At 40.6% G+C, this 23,058-nt stretch overlaps 1 protein-coding gene across 1 annotated transcript in view; it reads left to right on the forward strand.

Moving 5' to 3' along the window:
• Positions 1-2,057: 2,057 nt before the first annotated feature.
• The window catches only part of LOC123361926 (multidrug resistance-associated protein 1-like), a 56,543-nt gene continuing 35,542 nt past the window's right edge, over positions 2,058-23,058 (forward strand). The window contains exons 1-7 of the mRNA XM_045002147.1: positions 2,058-2,162; positions 6,186-6,247; positions 11,702-11,843; positions 13,867-14,024; positions 18,008-18,185; positions 19,181-19,435; positions 22,402-22,467. Of these exons, the coding sequence (XP_044858082.1) occupies positions 2,097-2,162; positions 6,186-6,247; positions 11,702-11,843; positions 13,867-14,024; positions 18,008-18,185; positions 19,181-19,435; positions 22,402-22,467 (927 nt within the window). The 5' untranslated portion in view covers positions 2,058-2,096. The remainder of the gene's footprint in view (positions 2,163-6,185; positions 6,248-11,701; positions 11,844-13,866; positions 14,025-18,007; positions 18,186-19,180; positions 19,436-22,401; positions 22,468-23,058) is intronic.

Consider the following 23,058-nt stretch of genomic DNA (forward strand, 5'->3'; position numbering starts at 1 on the left):
AATCAGCAATGTCGATTTCAGCGCTACTCCCCTCGTCGGGGTGGAGCACAGAAATCGATTTTAAGAGCCCTTTATGTCAAAGTAAATGGCTTCGTTGTGTGGATGGGTGCAGGGTTAATTCGATTTAACGCTGCTAAATTCAACCTAAACTCGTAGTGTAGACCAGGCTCACGTGTTTGTCAAAATCCCACACTTAATATTTAAATTGAAGCTACCTAGTGACATATCTAAAACAGTGCCTTCCACTTAATAAGTAGTTAATTTGACCAAAACTTAGAGCTCGAGCACAGAGTCTCACCCTAAAAGTACAGTGCTAAAATGAAGGAAATTTACCAACATAAGTGATTTGTATTTGTAAAAATGTCAATACCCTAAAATATGCACCTAGAGAAGATTCATTTAAATGTATTTTTTTTATCATGGGGACTGTGTTTGTAATTTCATTTCATATAAACAGTTGTTTATTTTCTTTAGCTGCTTTTATTTGATACCATGAAGTGGTATGTTTTTGGAACCTTTTGCTGTATGTCGTGAGATAACATCTCCAATTGCCACTCTGCTCCCCTCAGTTTTACTTCTAATATTCTCTTCTCTTGTACAAAGCTGGCTAAATATAGCTGCTAGGCACTTTAATAAAGGACTTCAATATAAAAAAATCACACATCAAATCATGCCTGCGGAGACAGCCAGTCTCATGAAAAGACAAAATGTTTGTTTGGGAACAAGATTTGCATGCAAAACAGTATGTGATGATATTTTTATCATATGTCTAGTTTGATGGGCCTGCATACCCAAACGTGTGTCCCAAAAGAGAGTATGTTTAGGTAAAAAGTAAGTGTTCAAACAGAATCATAGTGCACTGTACAATACATCTGAAGAATGTGAAGACATTTGCAGAAAAACAGCTCAAGAGTTCCTTCTAAGTAGTGGAAATATATGTCAAACATCTCATTTTGAGGGACATCACTCAGTTTAGTCCTAAAAGTACCCATTTTCCACACAAATTTGGTGTTATGAAACTGGGATTATAGGAAGTTATTTACATTAAAACAATCCATTGTTTTAAGTTTCTTGCATAAATATTTTTTGTCTCTCTTCAACTGGGTCTTTATCACACATTTCTTTCAGAAGGTTGAGTAATGTGAGTGTTAACATTATTATCATCTCCATAAGCAAATTCATATGTCTAAATGTAATATGACTACCTGTGTGCTGAGTGGATTCCATAGATCTAACAATATCAGATGGCACCCATATTAACACTAGAGCCCTGAGGTTTCAGTGTCATCTGCCAGCAACATGGATGGTGCTTCCACTTTGCTGTGGTAAGTGGCAATCGGACAAAATGCCATTGGTAAAGAGCTTATTATTTGCTACGAATCACCCACTAATACAGATCACTCATCAAGTAAACCTGGGGTGGATACAGCTGGTAAAGGCTTTGGCATACAAGTCTTGTTTGGGTGTCATATACAAAAGTAGCAAAGAATCCTGTGGCACCTTATAGACTAACAGACGTTTTGCAGCATGAGCTTTCGTGGGTGAATACCCACTTCTTCTTCTTGCATCTGAAGAAGTGGGTATTCACCCACGAAAGCTCATGCTGCAAAACGTCTGTTAGTCTATAAGGTGCCACAGGATTCTTTGCTGCTTCTACAGAACCAGACTAACACGGCTACCCCTCATATACAAAAGTGGATGGTAATCAGTTAGCCTCTAAACCCTGCCTGTGCTCCCCCCGCGCAGCCAGCCAGCACCCGGCTCTAGGCAGGGGCACCCGCTGCTAATGCCCAGCGCTCCCATTCCCTCCCAGGGGCTCGGGGCTCTGCCTCTCAGCCCCGGGGACACGGGAACAGGCGGCGGCGGCGGCTGCTTTCCGCCCCCTGACCCGACCTGACCCTTCCGTCGCTTGCGGGCGGAGTGCGGCGACGGCTTTGCGCGGGGCTGGGGCCAAGCCGCGGGGCTGGGCGGTGCCTGCGGGCAGCTCCTCCCAGGTTCCCCGAGCTGCCTCCGGCCCCGGCTGCTGCTGCCGCCGCCCTGCCCCGCGCCCAGGGGACACCGCGAGCGCCCGCGGGCTGGCGGGGCGCGCTGGGATCATGCCGGCGGCCCTGCGCGGGGCAGGGGGCGGCTCCTACGAGCGCCTCCCTCCGCTCAGCCAGAAGGTAACGCGGCCCCGCCGGGCTGGCGGGGGGCCCGGCCGGGCGCCGCTGGATGGGGGGGTCCATGGCGAGCCCGGCTGGAGACTGAGCCCCGCTCTCCCCGGGCAGGGATGGGGCCCGGCGGCGGGCAGCGGACAGGGCGGGGAGCTTGTGCGAAAGCCGCCTGGCCTGGGCTGCTCCCCTCCGTCCGCTCGCCTGGCAGCTGCTGTGTACGGTGCACAGACCCGCCCCTCCCACTGCCTGCCCCGGGTCTGAGCGTGTCCCAGCCGGCCGGCTAAAGTCACCTGATGGCTGCTTGGTCGAGCGGTTTCCTTGGAGCAGTTACATGCAATCACTGCTGGAGGCAGGATCTCGGGCTTCGTGGTCCCATTTTTAAACGGAAACCTGGTCGTTTTAGAAGATCAAACTGGGGAGGGGGAGTGCGCGGAAGTAAAAAGGTCCTAATCAAGAGTTAAAAGAATGGGGGGGGGGCGGGGGTAGGAGAAAGGTGATCGTGCGATAGGGACAATCTTCTGAGGGCTCTTTAAAATGTGGCTTAGTTAAGTATACCGGCTTGGAAATAGGGGTTAGGACTGTGTCAGGTCCAAGTGAGTCTCACATCCTCTTTCTTCTGGCAGTTGTTTATCCGAGGTACTTTGCACTTCTTGCTCCCTTCACTCTGATAACTCCAATCACCTTTCTTTGGGAGGCCTTGTAACATTCCACCCCTGTACCCTAACCCCCTCCCTCCAAAAAAACAAAACAAAACATGCTAGGAACCTTGCACTTCTTGCTTCCTCCACTTTGATAAATCTTTCCTGCTCTCACTCTTTTTAGGATTCTCCCTGTCCTGTGTATTTTCTTTCCTCCCCGTACATTCTCTTTGTTTCTCCCTCAGGTTAGTATTAGAATAAGTAAAATCCCATGAACAGAATGTAAATTGATTTCAGAGTGAGAGAAATCAACAAGAGGATGCTTCATTTCTGTGTTTCTTTCCCTTCTCATCCCTTTTCTGTATTGTTTGTATAATTGTAAGCCTTTTTGGGAAGAGATGGTCTCTCACTACATGTTTGAACAGTGCTTAACACAATGGGACCTGAGGTGATACTTTAATATGGAAGAAAAAAACAACAACACTTTACACTCTTAGATTAGAATTATAGTATCAGGGCCTGAGTGGTACACATGTAAAAGGATGTGCAGGCTGAAGTGAGAGACTGGTGTGAAATGAATGCATATGTTATGGCCTAAAACATTATAATACATTAAAATAATTTAAATTAAATTTTAAAAAAATAAGCAGTACCTGTTGACTGCCACATTGTAAAGAAAATCAAACCATTGGCATGGTGTAAGTCACTGGAGAAACACCTGCAACCAGAGTTTGTAAAGCTAACTAGCTTTTGACAGCAGTAGCTTTTTTTCAGGGGCAAAGTATATTTTCCTTATTTCACTTTATTCAACCTGTTAAATTCAATGACTAGTTCACTTAAAAAATTAAGAAACCAGCTGGGAGTTGAAAATGCAAAGCTTGTTTTCCTCTTCCATTCTTTGAATAAAAACTAGGTGCATGAGGATGTGATCTACTGGTTCTAAAATCTTGAAGAACATGTCAGTTCAATTCACTGACTACAGATACTACTTTGGTTGTTTAAGAAATCATTTAGTTTTAAATGACAAGCATGATTTAATAAACGTTGATAAACTTTTTTCTTATTTATCCAGCTCATTTAAGGTACCGGTAATTTTATTTAACAATTGAAACATTTTCAATGGTGTTTTTGTGCATTTCTGATTAAATTGTAATTTACAGCTTGACACAAATCACATACGAGAAAAAATTAAACATCATCTAGTAAAAAGAAAAAAGCATCACTCACCAGTTTATCAAATAATAAATGTAATATTTAAGAATCTAAATAAAAATAAATTAAATTATATAATTCCTCAAATAAGTGTATAGATATAGTGTGTCCTCCTGGTTAACAAAAAGAAGCTCCAAATTTAGTGTGAAGGCTATATTTAGTTGCAAATCAACATGTTTTAATGGTTACCAACCAATGAGAATCAGTCTTTAGGAAAATAACTAAAAAATACAAATGCAAAGCAAGATTAAAATCAGTTATTTAAATGAAGATTTCTTTCTTGCTGATTTAAATTATGATTTAAATCTGTGATTATCAATCTACCTTGATGATAACACTGAATCGTTAGTATTATGGTAAAATCTGCACTCAGAATATGTCCTCTTTCCTTAGTAAAAAGTGCTGTTGCCTCTAGATAAAATATTTTTAGAAAGTTTTAATTGAGCAATGATTTTCTTGATTGGACTGCAACTTTGGAGACTCAGTCAACCCCATTAAGGGTCTATGTGTATTACAAATATAAAAAGTTAGCAACGAAACATTTCCTTAATCATCATCATCAGAAAGTGCCTTCACTTCAGATAATTCTCTCAGTTTCCCCTTCCTCACTCCCCAAATTGGAAAAATTCCCTAATTTGAAAAATTCAAAACAACTCATAGGGCTTAAAGGGTATCTTGTTGCTTAAGTCACCATATCACTTGGCTCATTGAAGAGCACCTCCATGAGCTAGGAATGGTAATGCTGTGTAACAAAACTGAACAACAAAAATCAGATGTTTTTATTAACTAGTAGCAAAAGTAACACCTAATATTATTATAATTGAAAAAATAGTGATTCCCATTGTTTTGAGGCTTTAATACAGTGAAGGGTGAAAAATACAAAAATAGGAAAATGTGCTTATAAAAGCACAAAGATTGGCAGGGGAACTCTGGAACAGGTGTAATATCTAAAAGTACTTTTAACTTGATTAGATTTCAGGTTATTGCTTTTAAATAGGGTCAGTGTCAGAAAGTGAAAATGTTAGTGACTGGTATGAGACAGTGCTGCAAATTTGTTCCAACATACATCCTTTGAAGTAATGGGAAGGGAAGGGATGAATATCAGTTCAGAGTTTGGCTCAGTGGGTCTTCCTTTTAAGTGTTTTCTTGTGGAGTCCTATGCATCTCCTGTTAAGGTCCATCACAGTTTTGCTACATATAGAAATGGGAGCATGACTGGGCCAATAGTAAGAGAAAGGCTGATTACTTCAGATTTGTATCATGCACTTGAATAATAAATGTACAATATTTATAATCCAGCAATACTAATTAACCTTTACAGATATTAACAATTTATGGAGGGTGAGTTTCTTTATTTGAGAATTACATATGGGAAGATATTTTTAAAAAAGGAGATCTTTAATTAGTCTGTTTCTTGGATTATCATTGATTATTTGGTGTTGCTTGTGTCAAAAAGTTAGATTCAGGACTCACAATTTGTCAGACCACTCTGTTTTATTAGCAAAGAGCTCTGCTAATACACCCAGATAATGTGTGAGTGCCATGCAAGGCTTAACCTACTTTATTTATACAGATGAAAAGGGTGCAAACTTAACAAGATAAAGGGAGCAGATTGATAAGTTTACCTGGGGCTAGACACACACATGTTATTTTCTTATTAACTCTTACCGATCTCCTGCTAATGTCCCACCATTAGCTTAAGTGGACCCATTGTTCCATACCTTAATGTTTCTCTTCCTGACAACTTTATTTCAACATTTCTCATTCCTGCTTAAAGGCACGTACAGCCCATTGAATCAAGTAGCCTTAAACCTCTCTCTCATTCCATGTGTCTTCTGTGTTAAAGAGAGAAGGAGAAATAGGTGTGGCACTGGGTCATGATGAACAGATAATCATAGCAATAAATTCTAGTATTCAGGTCTAGTTTTTTGTGTTTCCTAGAAAATATAGGTTATGTCACTGAAATATTAAATATGAAGCAAATTTATTTTTAGTTACAACTTTGTGTACTGAACTTGGAGTTTATTATCTGAGATCTATAAATTTAACTCACATTAACATTGATCCAAGGGAGAATGGATCTCTTAATGCCTAATTTTCTAAGAAAAAATGTGAAGTACAGATTCATTTCCCTCTGCCCTTCAAATAACATGAATTGTGTTTGGTTTATTTTTATTAATAGAAATGCAGTCCTGAAGAAAATGCTTCCTTCTTCAGTAAGATAACATATTCCTGGTACAGCAGGTGAGAATTTAAGTTATTTATTAGTGCTTATGCACAGTTGGTTTAGGCACAAGTCATACAAGCATTCCATCCATTCATGCAGCTTGGCATTTTAATCCAGAATGAGAGTGCTATCAAAACAGTGTTCTAAAGCCAGAGTTTACAATTACTATAAGTCACTTCTTAACAATTACTTCCTAATGTATTGGTCCTGTAGTTCTAGACACATACTAATGTTTTAGGTTGCCTGATTCTTAATAGTAACAAACAGATAATGTTTAGCACTTTAATTAACAGTTATAAAGTGCTCTAAGTCAGTGGGAGCTAATCACAAGATCACCTTCATTAGAAAATAGACGCGTATGTTTCCCAGTGTTGTGTGTGGCAATACAATTACAAGAGTAAATATTTTAGTGTGACCTACAGAGAATTAGCCAAGTAACCCTGTTAATCAGTTATATGACTAATTTCCTGTGTATTCTTCTTTAATGTTTGTTCTCTTCTTCCCTCCAAGTCATGTGTCATTCTAAACAAGTGATTAAAAGAACCCTCTCCTCCTTAGGTATAGCATACCTTCATATGAACTGAAAGCTCAGCTACTTCAGGTTGGGCTGCCTACTGTCATTTAACATTCAGTAGGATATTTCAAGCAACTTCACATGTTTTGTCTCCTGACTGTTACTCATTATTAGCACTTCTTCTACATCATGTGCTTCGTTTGGAAATACTGTCAGTCAAAATAAACAGTAAGGCATGTAAGTGTATAGTGTAAGCCTATAGTCCTGAGAGAGAAGAATATTAATAATATGATTAAAGTCAGTTTACAAGTAACAGTTGCTTTTTGCTCTGTTCTACATTACTATGGTAATATTCTTAAACTTTAGTATCTGATTCTTTTTGCTTAGCCTAATTTCAAGCTTTCACATTGGTGAAAACTTAACTCCATTAAAGTTAATGGGAGCTTTGTCATTGATGTCAGTGGACCCAGGATTTAATCCATGGTCTTGAATACAGTAATGTTGCAAGTTAAAGTTTTCAGTTCTCACACAATTTGCATAAAATTTATAACTCCTGTTTATCACAGACATAGACTTATGAATATTAAGTTCACAACTTTCTTCAAAAATAGAAAGGTCCAAATTTTGTTTAAGGTTTTGATTTTCTTGTCTGCCTCTGCAAAACTTGGTGATGGAAAAGGTTACCTGTGCTTTATATACACGCATATATGCTATAATCTCCTTGCGGGAGCTTCTTAGGATTTCTGTAAAATAATTCCTCACAACTTGTTGCAATTTAAACTCTAAGTGTCCTTACTGAAGAGCCCTAAAAGATTTATTTAAAATGTTGTCTTAGTAGACAACGTTTTAAATAAATCATGTATTATTCTCCAGTAAAGTGTAGTTGCAGTCTTCTCAGTCCCAGGATATTAGAGAGACAAGGTGGGCATAGATGACTCATGCCTCCCCAAACTGGTGGAGCACAATCTAAAGGGGAGGACACGTGACCGCCCCACGTGTCTCCTCCCCCAAGTTACCCCCTGCTCTGTGCCCAGTCCGGGGCTGCCATACTCCTCCTCCCGCAATGTTACCTGTGGGGGGAGGTTCTGTCCTTCTCTCCCCACATGTCCCCCCCCAGCATGTTCGGCTGCTCTCCTTGGCAGCCAGGTGGGGAGTGGGACGGAGCCACTTCTGCCTGGGAGCGCCTAGCTGGGAGGCAGTGGCAGCCTGCACCCTGCCCTGGCTCAGCTGCCAGGGTCAGGGGCTCAACATGCTGGGAGGTACAGGGGGGCTCTGGCTCACTCGGCCCCTGTCAGTAGGGCCTGGGTGGGGGGCAGCCCGCTGCCACCCCAGTTGCCAGGGACGGGCCGAGCAAGCTGAAGCCCCCTCTCCACCCCTGCTCCTGCTGAAGCCCCGAGCCCCGGGAAGTGTGTCCTGTGGGGTTGAAGGCCCAAGACCCTTCTCTTCATGTTACCCGGGGTTCTTTCAACCCAAAGCACTTGGTAACTTTTACTCTGTGCGAGGAGGTGTCAGGAAATAAATCAGAGGAGACATGGCCATCCAACTGATAGATGGCTGGCACAAACAGGACGACACAAGAGTGCTTTCACTTAAAGCTAAACTTTACTAGTCTCAAGCACTTAAACTCGCCCGCAACAAGATTAGTGAAACACCCCCAACCCTTGATAATTACCAAAGCTGAGTGTGGCTCTTAAGTGGCACAGTGGCAGCCTGTCTGCTGGTGGGGAACAGAAGATGCATCCAGAGGGAGAGACCAGTCCCCAAATGAGTCCCCTTATTTATACATTAGTAATAGAATGACATGTCTCTTAAAGAAACCTTGTTAAGTAAGCAGTTTCAATGATCAAGCAAGAGGCTCCTTCTGATTATTATAATAAAAAAAATAATTGGAGATATACCAATCTCCTAAAACTAGAAGGGACTTTGAAAGGTCATTGAGTCCAGCCCCCTGCCTTCACTAGCAGGACCAAGTACTGATTTTTGCCCCAGATCCCTAAGTGGCCCCCTCAAGGATTGAACTTACAACCCTGGGTTCTGCAGGCCAATGCTCAAACCACTGAGCTATCCCTCCCCCTAATAACCAGGTATGGTTTTTCCAGAACTTGCAGCCTTGAGACCTCAATAGACATTCCTGGGGCATATCCTGCTCTTTGAAAACGCATGTATAAGCAACTTCAACACAATTCTTATCAGGAAGGACAAGCTGCCCTTTCCGTGGCACCCAAAACTCCCTCCCCTCCTGCCTTGGTCAAGCTGAGATTGCTGAATAGCCAATTTACAGCTTGCTGACTAGGCTACCTTGAACAATAAGCCATAGTGGTTCAAGCATTTACTGGTATGCCAAAGTCTCCCCATACACTCCCTGGGCAAAAGCCCCTACCCCACCACTCTGCTGCAAGGCAGAGGTCTGGAGCTTCCTCCACCCTCCCTTCCTGGGCCTGGTAGGTGGAAAATGGGATGGGGGCATGGAGGGCTCCGCAAGCTGCACTTTAACTGTAAAAGAGCCGCATGCAGCTCGTGAGCCACAGTTTGGCCATCACTGTAATAAGCCATAAATCCAGCGTTTCTGATCAGTCCATGATTTTTTGTCTCTAGCAGAGTAATTAATTTAAGAACCCAGGCTCGTCTTTTGAAAGTGTAGTGGAGCTTTCCTTTGAGGATGAGAACTGAGAGGTCAGAAATCGCTTTGTGAAAAGTATTCACCCACAGGTGATGGGATGTTTTTGTCTTTTATCATTTTCCTGTGTGAGTTCATTTGAGGGCATAGTGATTGTCTGGTTTCACCCACATAGTTGTTATTGGGGCACTTAGTGCACTGGATGAGGTATGCTACATGTTGTGATAGGCATGTATAGGATCCCTGGATCTTGAAAGGTGTGTTGTTGGGGGTGTTGATCACTGTAGCAGTGGAGATATGTCTGCAGGTTTTGCATCGGCTGTTCAGGCAAAGTCTGGTGCTGCTTTGAGTTTGTGTGTCCTGGTCTGCAGGGAGCTTGCTTTTGATGATGAGCTTGGGGAGGTCAGGAGGTTATCTGAAAGCCAGAAGCAGGGGCATTCAGGAAAGATTTCTTTCAGGATGGGATCCCCATCGAGTATGGGTTGTAGTTGCTTGATGATACACCATCTGGGTTCCAATGTGGGGTAGTATGTGATGACTAGGGGTGTGTAATCAGAGGGGATTTTATTTCTGTATTGAAGCAGGTTCTCGCAGGGTTTTTGGGTGGCCTGTTCCATGATGTGATCTACTTCTCTGGTGGAGTGTCCTTGTTTGGCAGAGGTGGTTTTAAGTGTGTTTAGGTCTATATCTGTGACTTTCTCCTCTGAGCATATTCAGTGGTATCTGAGTGCATGGCTGTAGGTAACAGATTTATTGGTGTGTTTGGGGTGGCTACTAGATCTATGAATGTGCGTGTGGGGGTCCGTGGTTTTCTTTTATATGGTTATCTGAAGGTTCCATTGTTTATTTCCTGTGATGATGGTGGCCAGGAAATTGATTCTAGTGTGAGTGTGTTCCAGGGAGAGTTTAATGGACAGGTGGTGGTTGTTCAAGTTGTGGTGGAAATCTATGAGGGAGTTTAAGCTGTTTGTCTGTATCTGTTCCACCTTGCATTTTTGCTATGATGCTAGGAGTTCCTTTCCCAGACCTGAAGATGAGCTCTGTGGGGCTCAAAAGCTTGTCTCTGACTAACAGAAGTTGGTCCAATAAAAGATATTGCCTCACCCACCGTGTCTCTCCAGTAAAGGACACTTAGGGATTAAATAATATTAGCCTTCTGCAGTCTGAACTGGGAAATCTCAAACTGATTATTATATAACTAACTCATAACATTTCATCATGCTTCCATGGGACCCAGAATGAGATGAAGGCAATCTGGGGCTTTAGGCACAACCCAAAATGGGCCCTTCAATGGACTCATCTGTCTTTTGGGGAAGCACCAGAATTCAGAATTGAGACCAGTGTGGCAGTTCACTGCTCGTAGAGGTATTGTTTCAGGTTCTCTCCTGACTCAGACAGGTACCGTTATATTCATGTCACTTTTTCAAAATTTTCTTTGAATACCTGAAGTCTAGAAACTTTTTTTTTTTAATGAATGCTGAAATTCTGATCTCACCACGTGACTGCAGGAGTTGGGACTCTAAGCAATGACTTAAAGTATGTATGCCTTAATCTTGCCATGTTGGGACCCCGGTAGACCTATGCGGTGACATCTGGTTGATTCATTTCTGTTGCCTTCCAGACTTTTGGAACTTTCTTAAAAAATTAATTGACTTTGACATCAGCCTTCATTTTTGTAGATTTTCCCATTTGGTTGCTCTACCCCCTGTCCAGCCAGTCATGCCCCCAAAACCTACAGGTTCCTTTCATTGTTCTTGTGAGAGGATTCCTGTGGGTTCAGGGTGATTACAACCATTATTTACACCCATTTCAGCTCTTCTATTTCTAACAGCAAAGGAGATAATATGGCCCAAAATGTAAACAAATCAAGATCTGTTGTAAGCTTATTGTAGACTTATACTAAAACCCAATTTCTGTTTGTCCCCGAGTACCCTGGTTAAGGATGAGTCACAGCAGAGTGGAATCCTATTATAAAGAAAAACATTTTCTCTGTAGATCATCGTAAGTGGACGGTCACTAACAAGATTTGCTGTTGAAATAACTAGAAATTTTTATTCTCCTTAACTTCATAACTACAAATGGATGCTGAAATGCAGGTTTTCCTCATTGAGGGTGTTCAGGTCTGGGGATTTCAGTTTCAGTATATCAAGTTGACTTTAGGTGGCGTCCACAATTTTGCCTTTTATATTATACATACTCTATTTATTATTGTGAATGTAGAGTTTATTTATAAGTATTGTATTATGTGTATAAAGCTTCTCAGTTAGGATTCCTGTTTGATTTGGCTGCTTTGTGTTTCTTGTAATAGTTCACTTGTTAAAGTGATTATTTTCCTTTCAGAATAATAACTTTAGGCTACAAGAAACCATTGGAAAGAGAGGACCTGTTTGAATTGAATGAAAGTGACTCTCCGTATACTGTATGTCCTAACTTTGAAAAGCGTTGGAGGAAGGAACTCTTAAAGGCAACAAAAGGATTAAAGGTAATGATGATAGCAATAAGTAACATCACTAACCATTACCTTTTTCTAAATTTATATTAGGCATCCCAAAAAATCCTTGTCAAAACTTAATTAAATTCTTGTAAAGATTTAAATCAAATATCTTCAGAGCACCCCATAGATTTCCATAGAGTCTGACCTCCCTTGATTGGTGCACTAGTTCAGAATACTAGACAAAAGTGCTTCAGTGTATATGTTTAGCTCCCATTAGCAATGGTAATGAGTCTTGCTTGAAGCCAGTGGTTTTCAACCTGTTGTCTGCGGGTCCCTGCACAGACTATGTTAAAGGGGTCTGTGAAAGATGACTATAAAAATACAATGTTTCAGCTCCCAGAAAAGGGAAGTGGTGTCATTACCATATATGCCCACAGTTTAGCACCCTTTCTTACGCTGCATCAAATGCCGTGCTGAGCACATGCAACATTTATAGTTGAATTCTGTTCAGTCAATTTTCAGTCTAAAACTTCTATGGTAGGGGTCCGCGGACTACTGGTTGAATTTCCAAAGGAGTCCGCACCTCTATTTGAAATTTAGGAGTCCACAAATGAAATAAGGTTGAAAATCACTGCTCTAAGCAAAAAACAATTGTATAAGGTTCTGGCAACACTTGTGCACCATTGCAAGGACTGGTGTGTGTAGCTGCAAAGTGTATTAAAACCATTAGTAAGATTTTGTAGTGTAGAGCAGGCTTCAGTGTAATGTTTTAATGAAATTTCCTGGGTTGTTGTTTTGTGGTCGATGTTTGTGGGTTTTTTGTTTATTTTTGAAGTTTCATATTATGGATTTCTTTTTTTTTTTTTTTTTTTTACGTGTTTGGCTAGATCAGTGTAGGCAACCTGTGGCACGCAAGCTGATTTTCAGTGGCACTCACACTGTCCGGGTCCTGGCCACTGGTCCGGGGGGCTCTGCATTTTATTTAATTTTAAATAAAGCTTCTTAAACATTTAAAAAACTTTACATACAACAATAATTTAGTTATATATTATAGACTTGTAGAAAGAGACCTTCTAAAAAAGTTAAAATGTATTAGTGGCACGCAAAACCTTAAATCAGAGTAAATAAATTAAGACTCGGCACATCACTTCTGAAAGGTTGCCAACCCCTGGGCTAGACACTGCAGGAATGCCATGGAAGTCTATATGAAGAGCCTCTGTCCTGAGAGTCTTAGGAGCACACAATGCTCACCGTTCCCAATAAGGCAGACAAACTTTTCTTGATGGCCAGTCATGATCAGATCATAGGGGACTTTGGCTTCTGCATGATATGGTCGGCAGGGTGTTGAGCTCTGGCAGCTCTGATCTTGGGGCTGTGCCCCATAGTTAGGTTCCCAAAGGCTTCAGACCTTACAGGGACATTTCTTTTCTGGATGCCACCTTTCTAACCCCAGCTGATTTGTGGAAAGTACCCCCTCCACCCCACTCTTGTAATACCCAAGATGGGCAGATTTGTTTTTGCTCAGACTTTATCAGAATATTCATTTTTGATTAGAGACTTAGCTTGGAAAATTTCAGTGTGCCAGGTTAAGCTTTAGAAAGTTAATTAGTGACTGACATCACACCGTTAGAATAGACATTCTTAGGCAACCTTAAATAAAGCAGTTGCTACAACTCCCACTGTAAAGCAAAAAGTGGGAGTTGCTTATCTTACTTATCTGGATCTATATACAGTACAAAAGGCTTCCTCCAACACGTCTAACCGATTTTTGTACATTCCAACTCTCATTTTTGAGGAAGACTTTTTCTGTTGAAGGCCTACCCATGGTAATAAATTGCCTTTTTGTGATACTGAAAGATGATTGCAGAACCTTTATTCCCCCTTTTGTAAAGGATTACTAGATAGTCTAAATTATTTTTGCACAGAAATATTTCTACCCTTCCCCCTCACTGAGTTGAAAGAAGTATGTTCCACAGGACCATAGGTGTGCCCATTGCTCTAGGGTGACACTCTGCATTTTCGTGTTAAAATCTTCGTCTTAATTTTGTGTCTCTCTTTTGTAAATTGGCAGGCTCCTTGTGACAAAGGGGTGATATCAGAGAAAGCAAGTTTCCAGAAACCATCTCTGCTTTACCCTCTATGGCAAACATTTAGATTTTTATTGATTAAAGTTGCCATTCTGAAAGTTGCAGCTGATATTCTGGCCTTCATGAGTCCACAGATAATGAAGTAAGTTTTTTTGAATGTGCTCCATTTTGTGTTCAGGACAGCAATAATAATGAAGCTAAAGGATTCCCAATATCAAGAAATTTAGTTCTGCTAACACAACTTTTTAGTGGCAAGGTTTATTAGAGGAAATGTTTCGGTAACTTAAAATTATCCACGTTACATATTTTTATAAGATTTTTGAAGGATTAACAAACTTCCTCTAAAAATGCTTTAATGCCAGTTTGTGACCAACATAAACAAAAGATACTTCTGATATTTACAGGCTGAGATGTTAGGTCATTAAGAAATGAGTCCCTGACTGAATTCCACCCAGCCCATGTCCTAGCAGATTATACGCAGCCGTTCCCATGAAGTTATTGAAATGCAAATATTGATAGTCACCGTTTGACAGTTCTAACTTGAATCTGTAATTTCCTTCATGCATATTTTCTTAAATATTTGGCTGATTGTTTATTACATCTATAGAACTAAATAGCATTCTATCAATAAATATACCATAGTACAGGAGCTAATAAGGTGAAAAAAATGTGGATTAGTTATGAATTATGAACCCTATTGACAGCAGAGATGCATTTCTCTCTTTGTGGTGTTACATGGCTGAATATGATGACACTCAAATCCATGTTGCTATTGATATTGAAATATCAGATGTTATTACTGTATTAAAGAAAACAATGAAATATTTAAAAGTGTGTGTGTGTGTTGGGGGGAAGCTTGAGTTACAGGAGCTTTAAAAAAAAATCAAAAAATCACGGTGCAAATTATCTTTTTCCATACAACGCAACAAGGAAGAAAGTAAGGAAATACAAATACACTCGAAGTGGCTCATCTCCTGAGAGGTGGGGCGAAGGTTTCCTTTCCTAGGAACACAAGGTAGAAACCACCAGAAAAGAGAGTGGCTCATGGAGTTAGCCAAATTTCCCCCCTGCACTCAGGGCTGTCAACCTGTATCTCTGAAGGATTATTTATTATAGAAAATGAGTACATGTCTTATTAAAAATAAAAAAAAAATGCAGAGCATTGTGGGGAGGAGGAGGAAATGAAGGAGACATTTTAGTCACCAAAGTATGTTTTTAAAATGTACTTACTGTACGTAGCAGCTTAGTGTGTCATGTATTGAAAGGAGGCTCATCAGCCTTTCCTCAAACAAGGATGTCTCATAAGATCTTGACTCTGAAGTAGATTTCAGGTCAGCTGTGTAAACAGCCCCTATATGACTTAATCAGAGCAGATACACTATATAGCAATTACTCCATGAACAATACTTTACTGCTTAGCATGATTTACTGTAAATGCTCCCTAATAATGTATTTGTTCAAGCTAAGAAATTATATTTTTAAAATTTAATAATTCAGGTAATATACCCAGTTGTGTTATGAAGTGACTGGTAACTTTTTTAAAAAATGCTTGAAGTGAAAATGCTGTGACAGTCATGAAACTGCTATGTAATGATCTAAGAATACTGAGATGTAGCAATTTTATGAATGCTGTATGTGACCTGGGCAGTGAGGTAAAGTTACTGTGTAACTAGCATGGATTTATTAGAATTTCCTGAATGTCAGAATTGATTTAACTTACATTGGAGGTAGTGGAATGTTTATCGTATGCCTAAAATGTTAAAATTCAGTGGGGTCTGTGCATGAAGGCAATACAATGGCTGTCCAGACAAGAACATCCAGGCACTTGAAACACAATGGGGCAAAGTGTTACCCTCAAGGATCCTGTGTCCTATTTCCAACAAACTGCAAACCGGTTATAAAGTCCTTCTCTGGAGAGGAAGTGAGGGGTTAGTTTTCAGGTGCTGCCCAAGGGGAGACAGGCTGACAGTAAGAGAGACTTTGAGGATAAATCTGAAAGAGTTGGAGCTTTCCCCATTTCCATGGAATGCTAAGCCTTAGGAACAGACAGGCAAGAGTGTAGCCTTTGTTTTGTTTTGTTTTGTTTTTTTGTTTTTTTGACCATTACATTTCAGAGAGAAATCTATTGTTCTAATAATTAATACTCTGCTTTAAAAAAACTGTCTGATCTAATCTGTCATTATTCTTGGAAGGAACAGAATTGTAGGGTCTGGAGGTACATCAGACCTGCTGAGGCAATCTGGGGTGGCCATGTGTTCGGCTTTCGACTGGAAAGTCTGGTAGAAAAGGGGACCTGACGGTATCCGGTCACATCTACTAACTGGACACCCAAAGTCCAGTTATTGCAGGTGGGGGCGGTGGGATTGCTCTGGGTCATCGCTCGCGCCAGCCCCTATTCAGCTGGGGCCGCCCCCTACCTGCATCAGGCAGCTGCAGCTCCCAGCCCTGGCTTCACAGGCGAGTCCCTTCTGACCCGGGTGGCGGGGGGTAGGAGGGGAAAAGCAGTGAGTGACTGGGGGAGGGGGAAAGAGGAGTGGACGGGGCGGGGCTTTGGGGGAAGAGGCAGGGCAGGGGTGGGGTCTCGGGGGAAGAGGCAGAGCAGGGGAGGATCTGACACTCTTGTTGGAGTGTTTGGTTTTTAAATATTACCAAGGTGGGAACCCTAAGGTAATCATGGTTGATACACAGGGAACTGCAGTGCAATGCCTGGTCTGAGAGTGGGAGAACTGTGTGATTCATCCTAAGAGGCAGGCAACTGCTAGGGGCTTGAGAACTGAGAGGGAGTGTACTTAGAGGGGGATCAGAGGGGTGGTTAGCCCAGGAACTGTGACAAATGCGAAGGGAAGCCCAACTGTGCAATCTGTGTTTAAGAATTTCAAAATTTAGAATCTGAATCAAGAACTAAAAAGAAATGAAATGCAAAGCTAATTGAAGGCTGATGCTCAGACTAACTCAAAAGGTACATATTAAGTGTTAGCTTAAATTCAGAGTCAAAACTCTGAACTTCCATGCTTTTGTTGCTTAGATGTAGATTTTTCTTGTTTGCTGGAGCAGCTGAACAAAAAGAAAAACCTACATCTCAGTCACAAAAGCATGGAAGTTTTGTGATATAATAACTACAATTCAGGTTTAATTGAAGACTGAAAATGACTCTGCCATGGGAGAGAAGGAAGTGATTTTTATCAACAAAGGGAAGGTGTTTAACACAGTTGTTCACCTGGTTGGTTATCAGAGAATTTATGAACATAAGCGATTAGTGTTAACCTTTAGACTGTTGCGGCTGCCACCCTCAGCTATGGAACAATTTGTGCTAAAAATTAACCTGGCTGAGAGCTGTATCTGCGATTGTCTGAAAGGAAATGTTAGAATGACACCGTCAATTACTCTATATTAGTGTTTCCCAAACTTGTTCCGCTGCTTATGTAGGGTAAGCCCCCTGGCAGTCTGGGCCAGTTTGTTAACCTGCTGCATCCGCAGGTCTGGCTGATCGCAGCTCCCACTGGCCGTGGTTCGCTGTTCCAAGCCAATGGGAGCTGCGGGAAGTGGCGCGGGCCGATGGAGCTGCGATCGGCTGGACCTGCAGACGCAGCAGGTAAACAAACCGGCCCAGCCCACCAGGGGCTTTCCCTACACAAGTGGTGGAACAAGTTTAGGAAACACTGCTCTGTATTGTTTATTACACCCGTTAGTAGTAGTCTGTTTTCAAGCTAGTAACAAAACTTAATTTTGACTTCTGATTTTTGTTATCCTTTTCCATTTGGCAAATACTGATTTTTTTTTATTCTATATTTCTAACAAAAAAAAGGTAGATTTTTTTTAACCACCCTGTATTTGTGCTCCGTTACCAGTGAAATCAGCAGCAACGTCCCTCTCCGTGAAACAGCATTTGAGAATTGTTTCAAAGGCAGCACAGTAGCACACAGATGAATGCTCTTCCATCCATCCCCCATTTTGAGTATCCTAGTTCTCCACTGTCTTGCACCTTTTAGACTCATTTCGACCTGTGCAAAGTGGATATAATAACTACACGGATTGTAAATAAATCAATTTTACTGAACCCGTTTGCCAGATGCATATTGTTGATTAATGCTCAGATTTTAAAACTTTGTATTCCTTCATTTTTAGGGAAATGATAATTTTGTTTGAAAATCACTCTGATTTACACTGGAAGGGATACGGCTATGCCACTGCTCTTCTTGTCGTGGTTGTCTTGCAGACACTTGTCCATCAGTTATACCAGCGTTTCAATATGCTCACCGCTGTCAAAATTAAGACTGCTGCTGTTGGCCTGCTATACAAAAAGGTAACTGCTTCTTCTGACATTATCCCCTAACCTCTAAAAAGGGCAACTGTCTCAGTTTTGAAAAATAGAAGAAGTGCTACAAAAACAAAGATGTTGTAGATTAATGAGAATATTAATAAAGATGCCTGAACTATAACGGGAACACTAGCAACAGCTGAAGTTAAAATTTCATGTTTCCATTCTAAGAGTCCCATCCTACAATTAAATGGGGGAAGCGCTGCATCAGTGCAAAATCTGTGAAGATATAGGGGTCTGCCAGCGCAGGGCAGGTTGCGGGATTGGGAGCTACCCCCTTTTTCACTTGCTTACTGTTCTCTGAAACTTTTTTTTTTTTAACCTGAAATTTTCCAGCCTGGGTTTGTGTGTAAAGGCGGAGGGCTGTGCCTGTGTCTGCATGTATGTGGTGTTAAGTTTGAACAAAAATGATTCATCCATTTTTGAGCAAAAAGAAGGCTGAATTCTCCTCCATCTCTAGCTCTTTTTTTAAAAATAAGAACTACTTATGCAACCTTTCCTTAAATTGCTCTAGCATTGAAGTGGTGGGAGCAGAAAGCTGAAATTTTGGCCAGGAAATCTCCTCTCTAGGGGAGAAAGTTGAGATCTTCAGCATTTTAGTGAAAATTGGGTTTGGCACAGCAGTGCTACTCTGAAAGCTGCAGTATGCACAATAGTTTAGGAACTGTTGTGGTTTTTTAAAATAACTTTCACCTGATGTTTTAGGTGAACTCTGCAAATATGTGCATAGTTAATACCAGATTGTAGTAAAACATGTAGTGGGCCCTGTCTCATTCAGGGCAAGGGAGCTTAGGTGCTAACAAAGCTCAAAGCTGGAGATAGAGAAGTTATCTTTATAGCTGGTCTATGTGGAGTTTGTGAGCTACAAAGTATTTACTGTACTGTAGTGATAGCAAATGAGGCAAAGATGCTTTCTTTTTTACTCCATCTTTTTACTTCATTTTATAACCGTACACTTTGGTTTCTTGCTGTTGTTGCAGGCTTTAAGCTTAGCTAATTCTTCACGGAGAAAATATACAACTGGTGAAATTGTTAATTTGATGTCAGCAGATGCCCAACAACTTATGGAACTGACTGTAAACCTCAACCTTCTATGGTCAGCACCTTTTCAGATCCTGATGGCTATAGTCTTTCTCTGGCAAGAACTGGGCCCATCAGTGCTAGCAGGTGTTGCAGTGCTCGTTTTGGTTATACCTATAAATGCTTTTGTTGCTGCAAAAGTAAAACAGCTGAGGGTAAGAAATCTGAATGTAAATGCTGGCAAAATTGTGGTGTTACAATGAAGAGCTGATTTTTTAAACATGAGTGTAAAACTAATGTAGGCACAAAATAACCAAAGTCACAGCTCTCTTTGTTGGAGGGGGAGCTTTTGATAGCTAATCAATCAATATTTAGATCACTAAACTTTATCTATAAACAAAAAACAATAAAGAGAAGAGATTTTGTTTATCTATAGAAGTGTTATAGGCCCTGATCCTACAAACACTTATGCATGTGCTTAACTTTACACACAAGTCATCCTATTCAACTCATTGTTGGCAAATTTGGGGCAATAGTTAGGATTTCTGGTTTTAGGTTAAAACTGACTAAAATACCAACAAAATAGTAAGGTGTGTTTTCAGGAGCTTATTATTAAATAAAATGGAAGTCAAAAATCCAAAGGTCCGCATCCTACACCTGCTGCACCCATGTAGAGTGCTAAATAGGGTGATCAGATGTCCTGAATTTATAGGGATAGTCCCGATATTTATAGGGATAGTCCCGATATTCAGGGCTTTGTCTTATATAGGCAACTATTTCCCCCCCACACCCTTTCCTGATTTTTCCCATTTGCATCCGAAGCGCTTTTGAGTCAGCAACTGATTTGGGCCTAAGTCTTTTCCCTGTTCACAGTTGTCTTTAGGGGTGAAGAAGGAAAAGGAAATAGGACAGGTAGCCCATATGTTTTTGGGAGTTAATCCCCAGGAGCATAGGATGTTGACCTAGGTGTTATATGCCTTCACTTCTGTCAGTAAAGAGCGGGTCTTTTAAAAAAATCATATGCCTAAAGATAAACACCACAAACCAGACGCTCTGCTTACAGTGTGAAATACTGACAAGAGTTAGTCACAGAAGTGAGTGTGCCAGTAAGTCAATACATTTTAATTAATAATACACAGTTGATTTAGGCCCTAAATCTAGGTTTAATTAACAAAAAAGCTTTTACAAACCTTTCCATGATTACTATAATTAATTAAAGTGGGGGTTGGGAAGTGGAATAAGTGACCTTCCTCAGCAGAGATGAAATTATCCGGCCATGGTCTGTACTAAAAGGTGCAGGAGGGAAAGAGACCTTTGTGAGGATCCTCTCACAGAGATTTCACTTTCATGCTCTGACTTACACCATCCCATTGAGGTGGGGGGGGGGCAGATTAGTCCCCCAATACTCAGAATAGGCTGCACGACCCACTCTGAATCCTGCCTCCACAACATCCTAACCTCCAGAACCCCTCTCTCTGGCTCCCTGATACCACATTTCCTTTGGCACTGTTTTATCATGGACTTCCCCTGGCCACAGCTGCCCATGCTCCACAGAAAGAATAAAAACACCGCAAACTATTATCTTTTCCAAGGAAACTTTACAGGGCTATAAGGGAAGCTATTTGTATTCCCCAGCATACCCTGTTTCCAGCTGCTCATGCAGTGAGGGCCATGGACCTCTGGAGAGGTCTGGCCTATGTGTCTGTGAAAACAGTGCCACAGAAGCAGCTGACCTCCACCAGGAGGAAGGGGGAGGGCAGATTCTTACACAGAAGTTCCCCTCACCATACAGATCTTGTCAGTGATGTGAAAGGAAAAGAAGAAAGGTGAGGGAGAGTGCAGTGATCTTGGCCACTCTTTGCAACCCAAAGTGTTCTGCCAAAGTATCCTAATAACCAGAGAGTGAAAGATGCTAAGAGAAACTGACTAGCATGTTTTCATTGTGCAAGTTGAGTGAAATACACAATTAAATATAGCATAAATAGTAAGAAGAGGATTTTTTAAAAATTCAGTTTTTACTAATCAAAGATGTTATCAGTAACAGAGGAAAGGAATTTATTTTTCAAAATATGCTCTTTAACCTAAGTATTCCTTCACATCTCACAAATCAGACTGGGCCAAATTCTGTTTGCTTTTGTCACAGAAATAGTTTAATCAGTTTTTTGGGACTACGTACATGTGGTAGGTGAGCAGGATTTGACTCCTTGTGAGTGACTATTAAAGTAAGATCAAGTGGTAAATGGTTACTACTCCATGGAAAAATATGGTGAATAATCTAGTCAAGACTTTAAGGAATCAACATCACAATTTTTTTTATAAATCATAGTTTAGATGTTTAAGCATTTTTAAGATTAATCTATTTTGTAATTCTAGAATACTGAAAACTGAAACTCTAATTATGAAGCTTTTAATTAGAATCTAAGAAATGCAGTTATTACTGTAGTCATGCTGCAGGAAGTATTACAAAATATCAAGATGATTTTTTTTAAAGAAAAAGTGCTATTAGGGTATGTCTTCACTACCCGCCGGATCGGCGGGTAGCAATCGATTTCTCGGAGTTCGATATATCACGTCTCATCTAGACGCAATATATCGAACCCCGAATGTGCTCCTGTCGACTCCGGAACTCCAGCAACGCGAATGGCGGTACAGAGTCGACATGGGGAGCCGCGGACGTCGATCCCGCGCCGTGAGGATGGTAAGTAATTCAAGCTAAGGTACTTCGACTTCAGCTACGCTATTCACGTAGCTGAAGTTGCGTACCTTAGATCGACCCGCCCCCCCCCCCAGTGTAGACCAGGCCTTAGAGAGGACATACCAATCCTTTTATCATATAATGGATTATTTGATTGGGTATAATACATGTCAGACACCGAACGTGAAGTACATTTGACAATGTAAGGTGTACAGTTTAAGTAGGATGACCAGATAGCAAGTGTGAAAAATTGGGACAGAGGATGGGGGGATAATAGGAGCCCATATATTAAAAAAAAGGCTCAAATATCGGGATTGTCTTTATACAATTGGGACATCTGGTCACCCTAAGTACAAGTATTTTTTTTTCCCAAGAGAGTCAATAATCGAGTAGTAGCAGTGTTCACTGTCTGAAGTACACAAAGTATGTTTGAATCTCTGATGTTTTTTAAAAAATTGTAAGCATTGCTCTCTTTTTTTAAACTAGAAAAGCCAAATGAAGAATACAGATCAACGAGTTAAGCTACTAAATGAAATCTTGCATGGAATAAAGGTAATACAAACAGCTAATGAGTTTCATTGTTCTGCCTAATAAGATGAGCGACTATGTTATTCAGAAAAGTAGGGTTTTTGTCACTGAACCTTTCAGCTGATAATGTAGGAAAGAACAATTTAGGGGAAAATATGTTCTGTTATATAACTACTTAAAGTGGTTATTTAAAGCATTATTAACATAAGAGATGTGATTATAAAATATAGATTATCCATGATATTTTGATCTTGTTCTCTTGTTTTATTTTTTAATCAGCACAGATAGTTTGTCATTAGATGGTTGGAAATCTTCACTAAAACTTCACTTTTCTTGAAGAACAATATTGAGTGTTTCAAATTTGTTCTTGTTTCCGAAAATCTATTTGTCATTTATGCTGCTTCAATTTTTAAATCTAGCCAGTACTTCAAATTATTCACAGTTAATTCTACATTTTTCTGAAGTTTGTGGATTTCTAACCATAGACATTGGTGCTGCTATAAAATGTATATAATACACTTTAATATGTTACTTCTTGGTTGCAAGTAAGGTAGAGAATATTTTCATCATGAAAATGCTAGTATGATGGACTGGCAGCTATTTGCCAATACAAAG

The sequence above is a fragment of the Mauremys mutica genome, chromosome 1 (assembly GCF_020497125.1).
Source record: "Mauremys mutica isolate MM-2020 ecotype Southern chromosome 1, ASM2049712v1, whole genome shotgun sequence".
NCBI lineage: Eukaryota > Metazoa > Chordata > Testudines > Geoemydidae > Mauremys > Mauremys mutica.